The 18,985-nt window shown below is 55.5% G+C and overlaps 1 protein-coding gene across 5 annotated transcripts in view; it reads left to right on the forward strand.

The window, feature by feature from the left end:
• The window catches only part of UNC5B (unc-5 netrin receptor B), an 87,139-nt gene extending 70,586 nt beyond the window's left edge, over window positions 1-16,553 (forward strand). For 2 of the 5 annotated variants that reach the window (XM_060126039.1, XM_060126041.1), the window contains exons 5-17: window positions 705-885; window positions 1,619-1,786; window positions 2,518-2,682; window positions 2,895-2,927; window positions 4,880-5,074; window positions 5,419-5,808; window positions 6,438-6,525; window positions 7,392-7,560; window positions 7,674-7,907; window positions 9,978-10,127; window positions 10,689-10,853; window positions 11,900-12,081; window positions 12,957-16,553. In XM_060126039.1, the coding sequence (XP_059982022.1) occupies window positions 705-885; window positions 1,619-1,786; window positions 2,518-2,682; window positions 2,895-2,927; window positions 4,880-5,074; window positions 5,419-5,808; window positions 6,438-6,525; window positions 7,392-7,560; window positions 7,674-7,907; window positions 9,978-10,127; window positions 10,689-10,853; window positions 11,900-12,081; window positions 12,957-13,122 (2,286 nt within the window). In that variant the 3' untranslated portion in view covers window positions 13,123-16,553. The remainder of the gene's footprint in view (window positions 1-704; window positions 886-1,618; window positions 1,787-2,517; window positions 2,683-2,894; window positions 2,928-4,879; window positions 5,075-5,418; window positions 5,809-6,437; window positions 6,526-7,391; window positions 7,561-7,673; window positions 7,908-9,977; window positions 10,128-10,688; window positions 10,854-11,899; window positions 12,082-12,956) is intronic. The other 3 variants (XM_060126044.1, XM_060126043.1, XM_060126042.1) reach the window with 3 other exon arrangements.
• The last annotated feature ends 2,432 nt before the right edge of the window (window positions 16,554-18,985 follow it).

Here is an 18,985-nt window from a genome sequence, read left to right on the forward strand (position 1 = left end):
TTCCCCCCAGCCCCGGCCCCCATCTGGAAATGAGCTCAGACAGACACCTTCTGTAATAGCTACCCCTCGTGGCTGCCACATGTGCCAGGCACTCGGCCCGCTGGTCCTCATAGCAACCCTTCAAGGTGGATATTGTCATCCCATCTTATGGCTGGGAACACAGCACTGGGACAGGTGAAGCAGTCATCCAGGGTGACCCAGCTAGTGAGCTGGCATTTGCACACCCAGGTCTGCCAGACCAGGGACCATGTTTTTAATCACCTGCCAGGCCTCTCACCCTGGCTCAGGGAGTCAGTTTGCAGAGTTAATGATGAAGACATGTTCTTATTTAGTACCAGTACTTACCGTGAGCCAGGCATGGCCTCCACACTTTCCATATACTGATTCATTTCATTCTCACAGTAGTCTTATGGGTAGTGCTATTAAATATCATCTTACAGTTGATGAAATTGAGGCCAAGTGGAAGTCCCTTCCCAAGGCCACTCAGCTGGTGGGTGGTCATCTTAACCACTGTGTTCCGTAGTGTCCAGCACGGTGCCTGGCCCGTGGAGGCCCTGCCCCCTGTGTCACCACCATGGGTGGACATGGCTAGAACTGCAGTCCTGTTTATGGTCAGGCCTCCCTTCCCCCCAAGAGAGGGCCCACTCCCGGGGGTGCAGGGGATCGGGCCCTGGGCCCTCACAGCTGCAACCGTGCCCCTGCAGGTGGAATGGCTCAAGAACGAGGACGTCATCGACCCCACCCAGGACACCAACTTCCTGCTCACCATCGACCACAACCTCATCATCCGCCAGGCTCGCCTGTCAGATACGGCCAACTACACCTGCGTGGCCAAGAATATCGTGGCCAAGCGCCGCAGCACCACCGCCACCATCATTGTCTACGGTGCGGCCCAGAGTGGGCTGGGTGGGGGTGCGGGGGAGGACACGGCCGAGGGGACCCCGTATAGTCTGGGGCTATACGGCTGACCCTTCCCTACCCGGAAGCCGGCAGGACCTTGGTGAACGGGTGGGGAGGAAGAGGAGGCCCAGAGAGGGGAGGGGCCGTCGCAAGGCCACACAGCAAAGCTAGCGGTGAAGCCAGGAGCACTTGCCCCTCCTCAGGCCCTTTGCTTAGCCCTGAAGGGGAAAACCCAGTTCTCTGAGAGTCAGGCTAAGGCAGGGCCCAGTCGGTATCCCCATCCCCGAGCCTGTTGTTCTAGCAGTTAGGGACTACTGCTCAGGCCGGTCATCTGTTCCTTGCGTCCCCTTGGGTGGGAGGGCCAGAGCCCTGGCTGCGACGAGTGTCGTAGAAAGAGCCCTGTACTGGGTTCCAGTTCCAAGCTCCCCATTACTCACGGGGAGACCTTGTGTAAGTGTCAGCCCTCTCTGGACCTTTGTTTGCCATTGTACAATGGGGCGGGGAATAGACAGTGACCTCCTGGGTTGCCTCTGGTGCTGACAGATGCAGCCCAGGTCTGCCCGCTGGTATCTGAGTCCACAGCCCTGGAGGCAGGAGGGGTCCAACTAGGAAGGGCCAGGCCTCAGCAGAGGCGCCTCATCATGGCTGGAGGGTGGGGCTTGGAGGCCCCACGGGGCGAAGAGCCATGCCAACCTGCTGACAACTGCTACCCCTGCAGTGAACGGCGGCTGGTCCAGCTGGGCCGAGTGGTCACCCTGCTCCAACCGCTGTGGCCGCGGCTGGCAGAAGCGCACACGGACCTGCACCAACCCCGCCCCACTCAATGGAGGTGCCTTCTGTGAGGGCCAGGCCTTCCAGAAGACTGCCTGCACCACCGTGTGCCCAGGTGAGGCCACCGGCCAGGTGGCAGTCCACCCATGCCCAGCCCCATGCCAGCCCCAGCCCTGCCTTCTGTGCTCTGGTGTCTGCCAGTCAGAACAGCCCACCTCTCCCCGTTGGGGTGGGTGAGGACAGAAGGTGCTTGTCCTGGGCCCCCCAGCTGGCTCACCAGGCTGGACTGGATGCTGCGCCCGCTGACCTCCTGTTCTGCCCTGGGCTGCGGGAGACACAGAGGCAGAGGCTCTGAGCTGCAGTCTGAGGGGTGGGCGGTCTGCTCTCCAGGCCGGGGCCCCAGAGGCTCCTGGGGTCAGAGAGCCTGTGCTCCTGCCCTCGACTGCTAGACACACCTGGCCGCTGACCCTGCAGTCCTCTCTTTCTTCTGTGTTACTCTGTGGCCCTTCGGTTGGTCTGTGTTCTCTCTTTGGTGACATGTTTGTGTGACTGATGTGGTGTTTTTCACCCTGGGTTTGTGCCTCTGTGTGTACACTTGTGCCCTGGGTTGTATCTGCGTCAGTGACCTTATGTGTCTATTTGGGCTGTCTTCGCCCACCTGGTGCTCCCGTCTCTGCGCTGGCATGAGGCGTGGATTTCTCTGGATGGCATGCGTGTGTCTTGGGTTCCTCTTTCCCTGCTGCACTGTGTGTGTGTGTGTGTGCACTGCTGTGTTGTGCACACATAGCCGTGTGTGCATTCTGTGCATGCGTGTGTCCCCATGCACCACGTGCTGTGTCCCCACAGTCGATGGCGCGTGGACAGAGTGGAGCAAGTGGTCGGCCTGTAGCACCGAGTGTGCGCACTGGCGCAGCCGCGAGTGCATGGCGCCCCCTCCCCAGAACGGAGGCCGGGACTGCAGCGGGACCCTGCTTGACTCCAAGAATTGCACCGACGGGCTGTGCGTGCAGAGTGAGTCCTTGGAAGGCAGGGCCCAGGGTGGGGGCTCTGGAGCCAGATACGGGCCCCCTGGCCCCCACCTCCCAGCCTGCAGTGGAGCAGCCCCTCGGGGCCCCTGCCCACCTGCTACTCTGTCATCTCATCCATGCATCTCCCCGTCACCTCCTCTACCACCCTTTCCCTGCCGTCTGTGTCATTGTCTTTCCCTTTATTTCCCTCAACAGATAAGAAAACTCTAAGTGACCCCAAAAGCCACCGTAAGTCCCATTTCATGGCTGTTCTCTTTCCTCTTGGGGGATCCCTGGTTTTCCTCAGTTGGCTTTTCCAGGGGGTGGGGTGCAGGGCAAGGTGAGGGGCAGGGAGAGCTGAAGGTGCCCACTACCAGCCCTCCACGGGGTTCCCAGCACCTGACGCTGCATGTGGCATGGCCTTCATCACAGTCAGACAGGCAGACCCTCAGCTGACAGAAAGGCCCTAGGATGCCATCCTGACCCCTCCCGTTATAGGAGGAGAAACTGATTCTCAGAGAGAAGGGACATTCCCAAGGATCCAGCCAGGATTCGAACCTAAGTATTTGGCCAGAGCTGGTGCTCTGAGCCCCACCCCTTGGTTGTCCTCTGTGGGAGGCCGCCAGCAAGCAGGCCCACACCTGCCCCTCACTGTGCCCCCAGCAGCCGACTGAAGCCTCCTAGGTCCTTGGGATGCCCGCTGCTCTGCGTCAGACCCTGGGGGCTCATCATTCATCCCCCAAGGGCTATGCTCCGCTGTGGTAAAGCTGCTTGGGCAGATTGGCGTGTGGTAATTAAACCACAATTTCCAAATAATTCTGGAATTATCAAGTCAGTAATGAGGCCTTCAGTGCAACTCACAGGGGGGCCAGACTGGTGACTGATTAGATATTGTAAATCACCAGGCAAGTGACCCCCATGATTAGTGACGATGTCACGAGGCGAAGCCCCCAGAGAGGTGGGAGCCCAGCCCTGGGGACCTTCTCGGGCAGCTCTCCTGGGGAGCCCAAGGATGAGGAGAGATGGGGGTCCAGAAGGTGGTAGAAGCAGGCAAAAATGAGGGCTGAGGGCCCTGCCCTACCTTGCTGAAGCTCAGGCCCCACCAGGAAGGAAAGCGGACCTTCCTCTCCGAGGGTCCCTGGGGAGGGGAGGGAGTGGACTGGGGCTTCCCGGAGCTCCCAAAGGAAACAAGGGGGAAGGGCAGCCGTCTTGGCTAGGCTGTGCTGTCCAGTGTAGTAGCCACTAGCCACGTGTGGCTTGAAAATTGTATTTATCTTAGCTGAAAATAAATATATTTAAAAACTTATTTCCTCAGTCAAGCCAGCTGCATTTTAGTAGTTTAATAACCGCCTGTGGCTAGTGGCTGTCATGGGGGACAGTGCAGACACGGGATGGGCCATCACCATGGAAAGTTCTGTTGGGCAGCCCTGCTTTGGACCCTGCCTCTTGACCCTGACACTTCCTCGCCTAGCTATGTGGAGTTACTTCTAGCTGAGCAGCAGCCTGCCCTGCCCCTCGCCCAGAGCTGGACCTCCTCCAGCCCAGCAGCCTGTCTGGGGGCAGGGAGTGTCGACATGGGTTGCCTCCCTGAGCCCCTTCCTTCCCTTCCACCTGCTCCCGTCCTCTCCATCCCATTGCCACGCATCTCATTCCCCTCGTCCTGTTCCCCCTCCATCCCTCCCTCCCCACCCCCGCCCACCTCCTGCCCTCAGCACAAAATGGAAGGTGAGCTCAGAGCGGCTACTTGCAGAGATTTCTGGGAATCAGGGCCTTGGGTCCTATAGAGATTGCTGCAGGCTGCTGGTGAGGCGCTAGGTCTTAATCCCAGCTCTGAGAGGACACTTAGTGGTCCTGTGACTCTGAGCCGTAGGCGCCTTGTCACCTCCTGGGCAGAGAGCAATGAGTTAACTCTCGGGAGCCTTAACTCCAGGAGTCCCTTTGCCTCTTCATGCCACACGGGGAGGGAAGCAGGGCAGGGAGGCAGGGACATTTAGACCATTTTACTTATAGAGACTGATGCTCAGATAGGTTCAAGCCTTGCTTGAGGTCACCAGCCTGTCTGGCAGGGCTCAGATGAGAACCTAGCACAACACCACTCTGTCCCAGGCCCTGCCTCTCCCCAGGGACCAAGGGAATCTCTGGCTCCCTCAGGGCCAGCGCCTCTGCCCCCTGGCCCTCACTCAGCCCTCCTGTCCCCGCAGTTCTGGAGTCCTCGGGGGATGTGGCGCTGTACGCAGGCCTTGTGGTGTCCATCTTCGTGGTGGTGACCGTCCTTGTGGTGGTAGGGGTGGTCGTGTACCGCCGCAACTGCCGGGACTTCGACACCGACATCACCGACTCGTCCGCCGCCCTCACTGGCGGCTTCCACCCAGTCAACTTTAAGACTGCGAGGCCCAGTAAGGACCTGGGAACGCCTGGGGTGGCGGGTGCAGGCAGGGTTCCCAGGGGGTGTGACAGCCAGCCAGACCAGCCAGACCAGAGCAGAGGCTCCTGACTCCCTCAAGAGGTTTTCCTAGAGTTTTCTCTAAAGATCACTGGATGAGTTTGGTTACAGAGATGCAGGAAAGAAGAAGTAACCTAGGTGGGGAGTCCCTAAGCTTCCTACCGCAGGTGGCAATGGAACCTTTCAGAGCTGGACGTTTGGGTAGGATTTTGTAAAGGAAGGCGTCCCGGCAGGTGCAGACAGTGGGACAGGGCCAGCGAGGCATGGCTGGTCTGACTGCAGCCCCCGGCCCTGCAGACAACCCGCAGCTCCTGCACCCATCTGTGCCTCCGGACCTCACTGCCAGTGCGGGCATCTACCGCGGACCCATGTACGCCCTGCAGGACTCGGTCGACAAGATCCCAATGACCAACTCACCCCTGCTGGACTCCCTGCCCAACCTCAAGATCAAGGTCTACAACTCTAGCACCACCAGCTCTGGGCCAGGCCTGGCAGACGGGGCTGAGCTGCTGGGAGTCCTGCCACCCGGCACGTACCCTGGTGATTTTGCCCGGGATGCCCACTTCCTGCACCTGCGCAGTGCCAGCCTCGGCTCCCAGCAGCTCCTGGGCATGCCCCGTGACCCGGGGAGCAGTGTCAGCGGCACCTTTGGCTGCCTGGGCGGGAGGCTCAGCATCCCTGACACAGGTGGGTCCCTGCTCTGCTCACCCATCAGTCTGGCCTCAGCATGTCCCCTCTAGACAGTCTCAACACTCACCCAGCAGAAGATAGGGCTTCCCTGGTCCCATTTCACAGATTGGGAAAGTGAGGCCCAAGGGGAAGAAGTGATTATAAAATAGAAGACCTGGAGTCCAGGCCTGCCTCTGCCTCACAAGGGCAGGGGAACTCTCTAAACCTCAGTTTCACCATCTGGTGAGTGGGAAAGTATACCCCGATATAGTCAACAAACCTACAGAGTGCTGTTGAAAAGGCAGGGCTGCCCAGCTCAGGTTGCAGAGCCAGCAGTTGACAGTTTCCCAGCATCATACACTGAGCTAGGCTGGGGTTGGCACTGCACCTTCAGACTCCAGGTCTTTGCCCCATCGCTACACCCGATCGCAATGCCAGTGGCCCCTGTGCTACTGGACAGCCCCTCTGCAGTCAGTGACCTGGCCTTTCCCTGCACCCAGTCCCCTCTCCCCACTCCTTGCTGGTGACCACCAGGAGCTCAGATGTCTTTCTCTCCCTGCTCCAAGATGGGGGCCAACCCCCCATCCCCTGTTCTAAGCTCCTGGACTCCCTCCAGCCCTTCCCTACTGACCTCCCTCTCCCCCTAGGGGTCAGCCTGCTGGTGCCCAATGGAGCCATTCCCCAGGGCAAGTTCTACGAGATGTACCTCCTCATCAACAAGGCAGAAAACACCCTGTGAGTATAGAGACCCTAGCCCCAGCCTAGCTGCCCCCTCCTCAGCCTCTCTCTCCCTGCTGCTTGCCCACCTTGGGCTCAAATGTCACCATCTCCCCTTCTAAGTCCGATCCTAAGGCCAGAGGTAGTTCTCCAAGGAAGACATTGCTAGATCTTATTATGTTCACATTTAAACCATGCAAAACCAGCACAACAAATCATAAAACTGAAAACCAGTTGACCAGCTGGCTACAATATGACAAAGGGCTACTATCCTCACTATGTAAAGAGGTTTGGGAGATCAATAAGAAAAACTGAACATCTCAGTACAAAAATGGACAAAGGATATGAACAGGTGATTCACACACACTCTCTCTTACACACACACACACACACACACACACACACATAGCAGCCAATAGGTTATGAGAAAATGTTTGACCTAATTTGTAGTCAAAGAAACAGTTATTCAGACAGCCATAAGATACTGGAAGTTTTTTTGCTTCATCAGCTTGCAAAACTATTTTCAGATGTCATAATACCTTCATACTGGTGAGAGAATGGGAACACAGCCCTCCCAAGGTGCGTCGGTGGGAGTGTGGATGGGTACCAGCTTTCCAGAGGGCACTTTAGCAGCACCTATCCACAACATCCCTGGAGTGCAGAACCTTTGAAAATGGGAGCAAAGATCTGGCTTTGAGAATATTGCGGAGTAATAGCAAAAATTTAGAAACGATCCTAAGGCCAGTGCCATTCTTCCTTAACCCGTGGCCTCTGGGAGCCCCCAGGGCGCAGTCCTGCCTTCTCCCATCCCAGGAGCTGGGGCAGAGCCAGGATGCCAGCACCGCTCCCTCACTGCCTCCCTCCTGCCCTCCATCCCACCCCAGCCCGCTTTCGGAAGGGACCCAGACAGTATTGAGCCCTTCGGTGACCTGCGGGCCCACGGGCCTCCTGCTGTGCCGCCCCGTCATCCTCACGGTGCCACACTGCGCTGAAGTCAGTGCCGGTGACTGGATCTTCCAGCTCAAGACCCAGGCCCACCAGGGCCACTGGGAGGTGAGGAGCCAAGGCCGGGGGGCCGGGGGGCCGGGTCCCCTAACCCAACCTGCCTGGACCCTCTCCAGGGCCTTGGCTGGTACAGCCACCTCACCTCCACTGTCACCCTGCAGGAGGTGGTCACCCTGGATGAGGAGACCCTTAACACCCCCTGCTACTGCCAGCTGGAGGCCAGGTCCTGCCACATCCTGTTGGACCAGCTGGGCACCTACGTCTTCACGGGGGAGTCCTGCTCTCGCTTGGCAGTCAAGCGGCTCCAGCTGGCCATCTTCGCCCCCGCCCTCTGCACCTCTCTGGAGTACAGCCTCAGGGTCTACTGCCTGGAGGACACGCCCGTAGCACTGAAGGTAAGGCCAGGCCCTGGGTACCCACACGGGCCTGCACGCTGCGGGTACCTCGCCCACAGCCGGCCAGCTGCATGGTACCTTCCGGTATCCCCCTCCCCAGGATCATGGTACCTGCCAGGCACCCTCTGCCACCATCAGCCTCATTCAGTCATTCAGTTGTTCCTCAAACATTGAAATCGCATCAGATCCTCGAGATACAGAGATGAGTTGGGCACAGTTCTGCCCTCACCAAGCTGCGGGCTAGAGGTGGGAGACAGACCAGGGGATCACTGATGCGGGGCTAAGGGAACATCGGCCTAGGAGCGGCTGGCAGGTCCTGGTTGTTGGGGAGGGGGTCTGAGAAGGCTTCACAGCAGGACTGACCTTAGACCTAAGCTCCAAGGGACAGGTGGGTGTTCCAGGCAGAGAAGGAAGAAGCACATTCCAGGAGACAGAGCGGCTTATGCAGAGGCAGGTGTGTTGTTCTGTGTGGCAAAGCGTGCAGGGGTGTGAGAGGTGGGGCTGGAGAGACAGGCAGGGCTCAGCCTCCCAACAGCCTTAGGGTCATGGCAAGGAATTTGGAGCCTATCCAGTGGGCGGGGGCAGAGACCCGGTGGACACCTGTTCACGGGTGCTCTTTTGAAAGCTACGCAGTGGGGATGGGTAGACAAGAAGCAGGGAGACCAATTGGGAGGCTGCAGCTGGACCCTGGACAACAGACAGTGACAACAGCTGGAGAGGGGCCTGGAGTCTGTTTAGTCAGTAGAATGGACAGAAACAGTGACTGATGGGAGGAACAGGGGGAGGGGGAGGGGGTGGCGGCTGACAGCCAAGCTCCTAGTGTGTGCAAAAGAACGGACAGTGCCCTTAAGCGAGGGGGGTGCATGGCAGATGAGAAGGGGTTCGGGGCAGGAAGAGAGTGAAGGTGAAGGGACCGGATTTTAGCACCTAGAACCTGATAACGGCAGGTGTTAGTACCACCCTGTCCCTCCAGCCTCTAAGACCCTGTCCATTCTCTGCCCAGCCCTCCCACCAGTTCCCAGGATCTCAGTCTCATCCTGACAAACAGTGGAAGAGCACAGAGCCTTGGCCCTATTTAAACCCCTTTTCCTTCTCCATCCTTCCATCCCCTGCTGCTATGAAGCCTTCTCCTTTCCTGTAGCTCCAGGCCTCCTCCAGCCCACGATCTGTGGGCCTTTCTATCTCCTCTGCCTCTCAGTCTCATGTGACTTGTCTCAAACTCCAAGTTGCCGACTGATGCAACACAGGTTAAAAGGCCTTGTGGGAGAGTGAGTGTCTTCTGCTGGGACCAGGCTGACCTGAACTTGCAGGAGGCCCATAATAGCTAGAGGCTCCTGGGAAATGCTCTTGAAGCGTGGATCCCTTGGTATTAGGGCATTGGGTAACATCTAGTTATAGTCAGAGAATGGATTGGAGATCAAGAGGGAAGTTGCCACATATTGGCTTGATGGCGTTCTTTATTTATTCAATCCCCATCCATCCGTCTGTCCATCCATTCATCCATTCACCCATCCATCCATTCACCCATCTATCCATGCATCCATCCATCCACCCAGCTTTCTGCCCATCTGTCTGTATATTCATTTAGTCCATAATCTGTCTGTCCATCCAGACATCACTCATCCACGCATCTATTTTTTCTTCCATCTGTTCTGTTTCTATACCCATCCATTTGTATATTCATCTGCACAACATTTTGTCTGTCTGTCTCTGTTGATCTATCCATCCATTTGTTAACCCATCTCTTTATCCATCTACTTAACCATCCATCCATCAGTCCATCTATTCAGTCATCTGTAAATCCATTCATCCATCCACCTGTCCCACCATCTGCCCATTCATCCATCTATTTTTCCCTCCATCCATTCATTCATGCATCTCTCCACACAGTAAGTCTTCTATGAGCACTTACCAAGTCCCAGCCCTGTGGCTCAGATGGTTCCCTGCCTTCAATGTTACAGCCTAGTTCCCTCTGCCCATGTGTGTCCCCAAGCCCCAAACTTGCAGAAGGAAAGGGCCCTTTGGCCAAATGTGATGGGCTCCCCCTTCTCATTGCTCCCTGGCCCACAGGAGGTGCTGGAGCTGGAGCGGACCCTGGGTGGCTACCTAGTGGAGGAGCCAAAACCCCTGCTGTTTAAGGACAGTTACCATAACCTGCGCCTCTCCCTCCACGACCTGCCCCACGCCCACTGGAGGAGCAAGCTGCTGGCCAAGTACCAGGTGAGGGCTGGGCCGCAGGAGGGGGAGGGATGGAGCTGGGGAGGGGCGCACCTGGGGGGCTTCCCAGAGAAGACCAACTCCCCTCCCTGCCTCCTCCCTCGGTCCTGTAGCCTTGGTCCCCACTCCCACCCCTGTGTCTCTCTTTGTCTCCCTCCCCCTGCCACCCCTGTCACATACTCCCACACACAAATGTCTGTACCCATCATCTTTAAAGAGACCTTACCATCTCTAAGAGCGTTCATGGCTGGCAGATTGTCCAAACTAATCTCTGATGGTCACATCCCTCTGCCCGCGCCCATCTGTGTGACACCATTGAGTCCACAAGGCTTCCCAGACCCAGACACATGCACCCACACAGTCACATATTCAGACTCGTGCCTTCTCACCCATATACTCCCTTTCTCAACTGAAGGGCCCTTGCCCAGTTCTTCTTCCTCTGCCCACCCGGATGGAGAGGTCCCAGCCCTCCCTGAGGCTGGCCCCCTTACCTGCCTCCGCCTCCATTCCCCGAGGGCAGGGCAGGCTGGCCTCGCCTCCCTGACCCTGCCCCTCCTCCCCCAGGAGATCCCCTTCTATCACATTTGGAGTGGCAGCCAGAAGGCCCTGCACTGCACCTTCACCCTGGAGAGGCATAGCCTGGCCTCCACGGAGCTCACCTGCAAGATCTGCGTGCGGCAGGTGGAGGGGGAGGGCCAGATATTCCAGCTGCACACCACGCTGGCAGAGGTGAGGACCGGAGCGCGGATGCCCCACGGGGCTGGGCGCTGCAGCGTGCAGACCCCAGGCTCCTCCTCATCTGGGGGAAAGGCCACCTCCCACAGAGCTGTGCCCCTCACCTCCCAAGTCTGAGCTGGGACTTGGTCACTCTTTGCTAACAGCTGTGACTTACTGAGTGCCGAGCCTGGGCTTGCCCTGTACCAAAACTCACCAAATCTGTACAACCACCAGGGAGACAGATACGAGGATCCTCACCTGGAGATGAGAAAGAAGGTTTTAGGGAGAGCCGGTATCAGGACCTTGTATCCAGCCAACGCTTGGCCCAGGCCTGTGGCTCTCCACCACTATAATCCGGATTGAGGTTTATAAAACCTAGGCCACCCAGGAACAGTGCGAGGCCCTCCTTGCAGTGCAGTGTAAAGAGCACTGGATATAGTCTAGACCAGCGGTCCCCAACCGTTTTGGCACCAGGGACCGGTTTCATGGAAGACAGGTTTTCCACGGACGGACGGGGGTTGGTGCAGGGGATGGTTAAGGCGGTAACGCGAGCGATAGGGAATGGCCGATGAAGCTTCGCTCGCCCGACCCTGCCACTCACCTCCTGCTGTGCGGCCCAGTTCCTAACAGACTGCGGACCGGCTGGGGACCCCTGGTCTAGACCTAGCTCTACCACTAACAGGGCATGTGACCATGGATTAGTCACTTCTCCTTTCCAGACTTCATTTGCGTTTGTGTAAAAGGAGGTCCCCATGGGTTAGGCTGGGGCTGAGGCCCTCGTGGCTTTGTGGTGACGAGGTGGCACGAGCACTGGCCCAGGCAGTGCCTTAGCGTGTGCACCCCGAGGGCGGAGACGGGGTGTACAGCCCTGGCCCTGGAGAGCTGACCTTCCAGGGGAGGAGCCCTTTGAGCACCTGGAGCCTGCCCAGAGGCGGGGGAGCGGCCGGAGCTTCCAAGAGCTCACAGTCCCCAGGCAGGAGGGCTGGAGGGGCAGATGCCCAGTGAGCCGTGCACAGGGAGCCCTCTGCCCCTCTCACCCGTGCCCCCTGCTCTTCCAGACGCCTGCCGGCTCCCTGGACGCCCTCTGCTCCGCCCCCAGCAGTGCAGTCACCACCCAGCTGGGACCCTACGCCTTCAAGATCCCCGTTTCCATCCGCCAGAAGATATGCAACAGCCTGGACGCCCCCAACTCGCGCGGCAATGACTGGCGGTTGTTGGCGCAGAAGCTCTCCATGGACCGGTGAGTGTCGGGACAGCCCGCCCGGCCTGGACCAGAGCCGCCCCCCCTCCCTCTGTCCCCATGGGGCGGGTGGGGCAGGCAGCCTGACGGTCCAGGAGCGGATCCGCCATTTGCGGTAGACCAGGAGCTCAGGCTTGGGTGTGCTAAGTCTGAGAAGCTGGTTCCTTCAGGAGCGTCGTGCTCAGAGTGCTGGCCCTTGAGAATCAGGTAAAGCCAGGATACCAGCCAAGCGTGATCACCGTCAGCAGTCCTGTGTCCAGGACAGAGCAGGTGTTTTGGAAATGCTTGCTGGGTGACAGAATGCATCCTGGTGTCAGAACTCTTCTGGAGAACTTAAAGTGCTGGATAAATATAATGGCATTTAGTCATCATTATTGTTATGGTACACTTACTGAGAAACCATCTAATACACCTGCGTCGAGCAGATGCCATGTAGAAGACCTCTTACTCAGAATGGGTGGGATCCGTAAGGATGTCAAAGCCTTTGTTCCTGATTTCAGGGCAGTGCATGGGGCGGGTGAGAGCAGGCAGACAACGAATGTGGGATGGAGAGAGAGAATGGAGTGCTAGGTTTGGACAGCCTCTCCTGGGGCCAGTGTCTTTCAGTGATAGTAATAACGATGCTGATGACTGATGATGAGCAGGACAGTTTCCATTTTAGAGATGAGACTGGGGCTCAGAGAGGAGCAGTGACTTGCCCAGGGCCACACAGCCTGCAAGCAGAGGGGCTGGGAATTCAGACCCAGGATTGTGGGAGCCCGGAGCCCACCGTCCCGGTGCTCCTGGGATGTACCCTCAGTGCTCCCTCCACCCCAGGCTCCCGGGAGGGACTGAGCATTTTGGGAGCCCAGTGTCCTTCTCCTTCCCTCCATCAGGTACCTGAACTACTTTGCCACAAAAGCGAGCCCCACGGGTGTGATCCTCGACCTCTGGGAAGCTCTGCAGCAGGACGACGGGGACCTCAACAGCCTGGCGAGTGCCTTGGAGGAGATGGGCAAGAGCGAGATGCTGGTGGCCATGGCCACCGACGGGGACTGCTGAGCTGCCCCAAACCCGCAGGCTGTTAGGGACCAGCAGGCGGCTGGCACAGGCAGACCCAGGGCAACCTCCTGTGGGGCGGTTGGGCCTCCTCTGCTCCCGAGCTCACAGCCAGAATCGCCCTTCCTCCTCCTCCTCCCCTTGCCCCCTCAACCCAGACCACGACCAGCCTTAGGAAATCCATGGACGTTGTTGTTGGGAGGACCCAGCGGTCCTTCTCCACCTCCTGCTGTCTCTCCTGACCTCAGACCGCTGTGCAGGAACCGGGGTGGGGATGGGGCCTCTGGAGGCAGCTAGGGGAGCAAGGAGGTGGCCCTCCCACCCTGTGCCCCAGGGTCTCTGGGGTGCATCTGTTTTAGTTGTGCTCTTCATTTTCTTCCTCAGCTGTTGATTTCTCCCTCCTCCCTAAGCCCCTTTCTCCTTTCACACTGTTTTCCTCTTCGAAGAGTCAAGTACAGTTCAGACAAACTGCTTTCTCCTGTCCACAAGCAAAAAGGAAGAGGAAAGAAAGAAGGAAAGAAAGAAAGCTTCAGACTGCTAGTAAGGCTCAAACAAAGAAGAAAAACACCAAAACCACAAGGGAAAAGAAAACCCAGTTTCTTAGGAAACGCAAATGATTTATTATCCAGATATTTGGATAAGTCCTTTTTAAGAAAAAAAAGAAAAAGAAAATGAAAAAACAACACACAAAAAAATAGAAAACACTTTTCTTGAGTATGGGTGAGTGTGGGCATGCTCGTGGTTCTGGCCAGGAGCGTGTGTGTGTGTGTGTGTGTGTGTGTGTGTGTGAGAATCAGGGAGAGAGAGACTGACTAGGGAACACTTTGCTGCTAATGATTTTATCTTAGACTAAATGCTTACAAGGCCTCAGCTTCCACAGCTCTACAGGGTCAGATGAGGTTTGAGCTGTGGTCCCATGTTTCTTCCTAAAATCTTAAGCAGATGCTGAATCAGTAAAGCCAAGGAGCCCTGAGGTCTGGCTTGGGGTGGGGTCCTGCCTCCCTCTCACAGCCCCAGGCAGGTGCTCCAAGTCTCATCTGGGCTCCCAGGAATCCAGATGAAGAGGCCCTGGGATGGAAAGTGTGGGCGGGCCAGCCCAGCTGTGAGCCAGGGAGAATTTCCAGTACTGTGGTCTGGTGGCTTCTGGAGAGGGGCCACGGCCCAGAAGCGGGACCCTAACAGAGATGGAGAAGTCAGGGATGAGAATCCCCCATGGACAGGACACATCTCTCTCCCGCATCCCAGGGTGGGGCCCGCCAGGACACGCCCACCCAGCAGCCTCTGGACCAGGTGGGCTGGAGCAGGTGGGTGTTCTCTTAATGCCCGGGATCTGCCCTTTCCCAGGCTTGGTTACTTCTGTAAAACAGAAGGGGTGGATAAGAGGGCCTCTCTAGCTGCAGAAGCCTGAGCTTCTGGGGTCAGTGTGGCTTTGAGGAACGTGTTAGCAGCCGTCCCTGCGGGTGGCGTGGGAGGCTGGGAGGTGGCTGCTCGGCTGTGCTTTACGCACTGGCCCGGAGTGGAGGAGGCAGGGTGGAGGGCTATTTTCCCAGCTCTGATCTCCACAGGCACCCCCTGTCACCCTCCCTCCACCGTCTGACAGAGTCTGAAGGAAGCTTGGACAGGCAGCATTGCCAGGGTGGAGGGCCTGGCACCCCCTCTGCAGCCTGTTCCAGGATGTTCCAAGGGGCCACCAGGGTCCCTTTTGGCCCATCTGGTGATGGCTGGAACCAGAATCTTCAGCTGGCACAGAGGCCACATCAAAGGCTTCTCCTCCTTGGCACCCGAGCCAAAGCAAGTGCCACCTCTGGGCATTGACCCCAGGGCTTTGCCCCAGCAGGTCCATGAGCAGCCTGGCCTTTAAAGGTCTGGTCTCCTGGAGGAAGGCAGGTTTGGGGGCTGGAGTCGCAACCAATGTCCCCAGCCTGGCTTTCCTCCATGCACCAGGGAGCTTATGGGGATAGTGGGATTCTTACCACCCACCAGCCCCCCGGGCAATGGGTTGGCTGTGGGCAGTCAAGGGCCTGCTGGGTTTGAGAGAGAGGGTTCCTTTTTATCAGGGCTGCTGAAGGGGCCAGGCCTGCATGGGGCTTGGGCCCCTGAGGCTGAGACCATGGCTCTTCATCCCCCAGTGCCTGTGTGGACGTTGCCTCAGACAAAGGCAGTGAGCCTTCCCTGCCGAAGGTGCCTGTCCACTACAGGCTCAGCATTCCAGCTCGCTCCTAGTCTGAGCTGTGTGGGCCTGCGTGGTAGCTTGAGGGCAGCCTGGAGTCAGCGTTCCAGCTCCAGCTTTGCCATTAAACCTCTGTGTGACTTCAGGCATATGACTGCCTTCTTGAGGCCTCTGTTCCTTTTTCTGCCAAGGCCCCACGGCTGCTGTCTGAGGACTTTGGGGCTCTGATACGTCACTCTAGCCTCCTGATGGGAACGCTAGTGGGTAGAAGTTGACGGTGGTCTGCCATGTCCCGCCTCCGTGCCCCACCCTCAGAAGCGAGCTGCTTCCTCAGTGCCCAGGATGGGAGCTCTTGGTGGGTGAGGCCAGGCCAGCCCCCCAGGTGCCATTTCTAATCGGATTCCCAGAAATTGTGTACCAGGGCCTGGAGCACGGAACCAATGGCCTGAAGCCTTCTGGGAGGGTTCAAACTGTCCAGCTTTATAAGAAAAGCCTGGAAAGGATTTGCTGGCTCCATCAATCTGCCACGGCTGCTGTGACTACGTCTGCAGACTGCCCGCCTCAGGGTGCGATGGACGTTCCTCCGCTTATTCGAGCCTGAGAGGCAGCCCCACACAGCCGAGTACCTTGAGAACCGCAGATTAAGTGCCACTGCAGGAATGCAGGGCCCTCGCACGCTGTTGACGTCTCTCTCATCTCTGTGGTGTGTTTGCGCGTGTGTGCGTTGGGGGGGGGCTTTTATCCGCGGGCACATTAGCGTGCCTCTCCGGGAACGTGACCCCACCTGTGTGTACATGTGTGCCCTCCTTGCGTCCAGGCTGGGCCATCTGGAGATTGGTGTGCCTGGTTTTGCCCTCTCTGAGTCCACAGGGTCAGTCGGTGTATCTTCTATGTGCCTCTCCCTTGGCCTTCCCTCGCAGTGCCCTGGGCTCCAGAGGGACCCTCCCCACTCCTGGAAGATCCAGGACCCTCTGGTCCCTTTTCCCCAGCAACCAGGCAGCTGAGCCAGGTCCCTTAGCAGGCCCTCTGAGGAGAGGTGACCAAGAGCCTGGGTGCAGGGAGCAGCTCTCCTGTGGGCCAGGGGCTGGACCACTCGCCTGGGCCATGGACATGGTTCTATGCTCGGGGCTGCAGGGCTGCAGGGATGGCCCCAATCCCACCTCTGTTTATTCTGTAAACTACAACCTGTAAATAACATTTAGCATTCCTATTGTAACAAAATTAATTTTTATGAAATAAATTATATTTCCTAGTCTAATAAAAAATTCAGGTTGTATTCTGTCTTTTTTCTTTTTTTTTAGATTTTTTTGGTATGGATGAACTTTTTTTTTAATGTCTTTATTGAACTATAATTGCTTTACAATGTTGTGTTAGTTGATGCTGTATAACAAAGAGAATCAGCTATATGTATATATACATCCCCATTTCTCCTCCCTCTTGTGTCTTCCTCCCTCCCACCCTCCCTATCCCACCCCCCAAGGTGGTCACAAAGCACTGAGCTGATCTCCCTGTGCTATGTGGCTGCTTCCCACTAGCTATCTATTTTACATTTGGTAGTGTATATATGTCCATGCCACTCTCTCACTTCGTCCCAGCTTACCCTTCCCCCTCCCCGTGTCCTCAAATCCATTCTCTATGTCTGTGTCTTTATTCCTGTCCTGCCCCTAGGTTCTTCAGAACCTTTTTTTTTTTTTTTTACATTCCATATATATGTGTTAGCATACGGTATTTGTCTTTCTCTTTCTGCCTTACTTCACTCTGTATGACAGTCTCTAGGTCCATCCACCTCACTACAAATAACTCACTTTCATTTCTTTTTATGGCTGAGTAATATTCCATTGTATATATGTGCCACATCTTCTTTATCCATTCATCTGTTGATGGACACTTAGGTTGCTTCCATGTCCTGGCTATTTTATTTTATTTATTTATTTATTTTTCTGGCTATTTTAAATAGAGCTGCAATGAACATTGTGGTACATTGCTCTTTTTTTAAAATAAATTTATTTATTTATTTATTTATTTATTTATTTATTTTTGGCTGCGTTGGGTCTTCATTGCTGTGCACGGGCCCTCTCTGGTTGCGGCGAGCAGGGGCCACTCTTTGCTGCGGTGAGCGGGCTTTTCACTGCGGTGGCCTCTCCTGTTGCAGAGCACGGGCTCTAGGCACACGGGCCTCAGCAGTTGCAGCACGTGGGCTCAGTAGTTGCAGCTCATGGGCTCCAGAGCACAGGATCAGGAGCTGTGGCGCACGGGCCTAGTTGCTCTGCAGCATGTAGGATCCTCCCGGACCAGGGCTCAGACCCGTGTCCTCTGCATTGGGAGGCGGATTCTTAACCACTGCACCACCAGGGAAGTCCCACATGAATCTTTTTGAATTATGGTTTTCTAAGGGTATAAGCCCAGTAGTGGGATTGCTGGGTCTATGGTAGTTCTATTTTTAGTTTTTTAAGGAAACTCCATACTGTTCTCCATAGTGGCTGTATCAATTTAACTTCCCACCAACAGGGCAAGAGGGTTCCCTTTACTCTACACACTCTCCAGCATTTATTGTTTGTAGATTTTTTGATGATGACCATTCTGTCCCATGTGAGGTGATACGTCATTGTAGTTTTGATTTGCATTTCTCTAATGATTAGTGTGTTGAACATCCTTTCATGTGTTTGTTGGCAATCTGTATATCTTCTTTGGAGAAATGTCTATTTAGGTCTTCTGCCCATTTCTGGATTGGGTTGTTTGTTTTCTTGATATTAAGCTGCATGAGCTGCTTGTACATTTTGGAGGTTAATCCTTTGTCAGTTGCTCCATTTGAAAATACTTTCTCCCATTATGAGGGTTGTCTTTTCATCTTGTTTATGGTTTCCTTTGCTGTACGAAAGCTTTTAAGTTTCATTAGGTCCCATTTGTTTATTTTTGTTTTTATTTCCATTTCTCTAGGAGGTGGGTCAAAAAGGATCTTGCTGTGATTTATGTCATAAAGTGTTCTGCCTGTGTTTTTCTGTAGGAGTCTTATAGTGTCTGGCCTTACATTTAGGTCTTTAATCCATTTTGAGTTTATGTTTGTGTATGGTGTTAGGGAGTGTTGTAATTTCATTCTTTTATATGTAGCTGTCCAGTTTTCCCAGCACCGCTTATTGAAGAGGCTGTCTTTTCTCCATTGTATATTCTTGCCTCCTTTATCAAAGATAAGGTGACCATATGTGCATGGGTTTATCTCTGGGCTTTCTGTCCTGTTCCATTAATCTATATTTCTGTTTTTGTGCCAGTACCATACTGTCTTGATTACTGTAGCTTTGTAGTATAGTCTGAATTCAGGGAGCCTGATTCCTCCAGCTCCATTTTTCTTTCTCAAGATTGCTTTAGCTGTTCAGGGTCTTTTGTGTTTCCATACAAATTGTGAAATTTTTTGTTCTAGTTCTGTGAAAAATGCCAGTGGTAGTTTGATAGGGATTGCATTGAATCTGTAGATTGCTTTGGGTAGTATAGTCATTTTCAGTGTTGATTCTTCCAATCCAAGAACATGGTATATCTCTCCATCTGTTTGTATCATCTTTAATTTCTTTCAGCAGTGTCTCATAGTTTTCCGCATACAGGTCTTTTTCTCCTTAGGTAGGTTTATTCCTAGGTATTTTATGCTTTTTGTTGCTGTGGTAAACGGGAGTGTTTCCTTAATTTCTCTTTCAGATTTTTCATCAT

This window comes from Lagenorhynchus albirostris, chromosome 16 (genome assembly GCF_949774975.1).
Source record: "Lagenorhynchus albirostris chromosome 16, mLagAlb1.1, whole genome shotgun sequence".
Lineage (NCBI taxonomy): Eukaryota > Metazoa > Chordata > Mammalia > Artiodactyla > Delphinidae > Lagenorhynchus > Lagenorhynchus albirostris.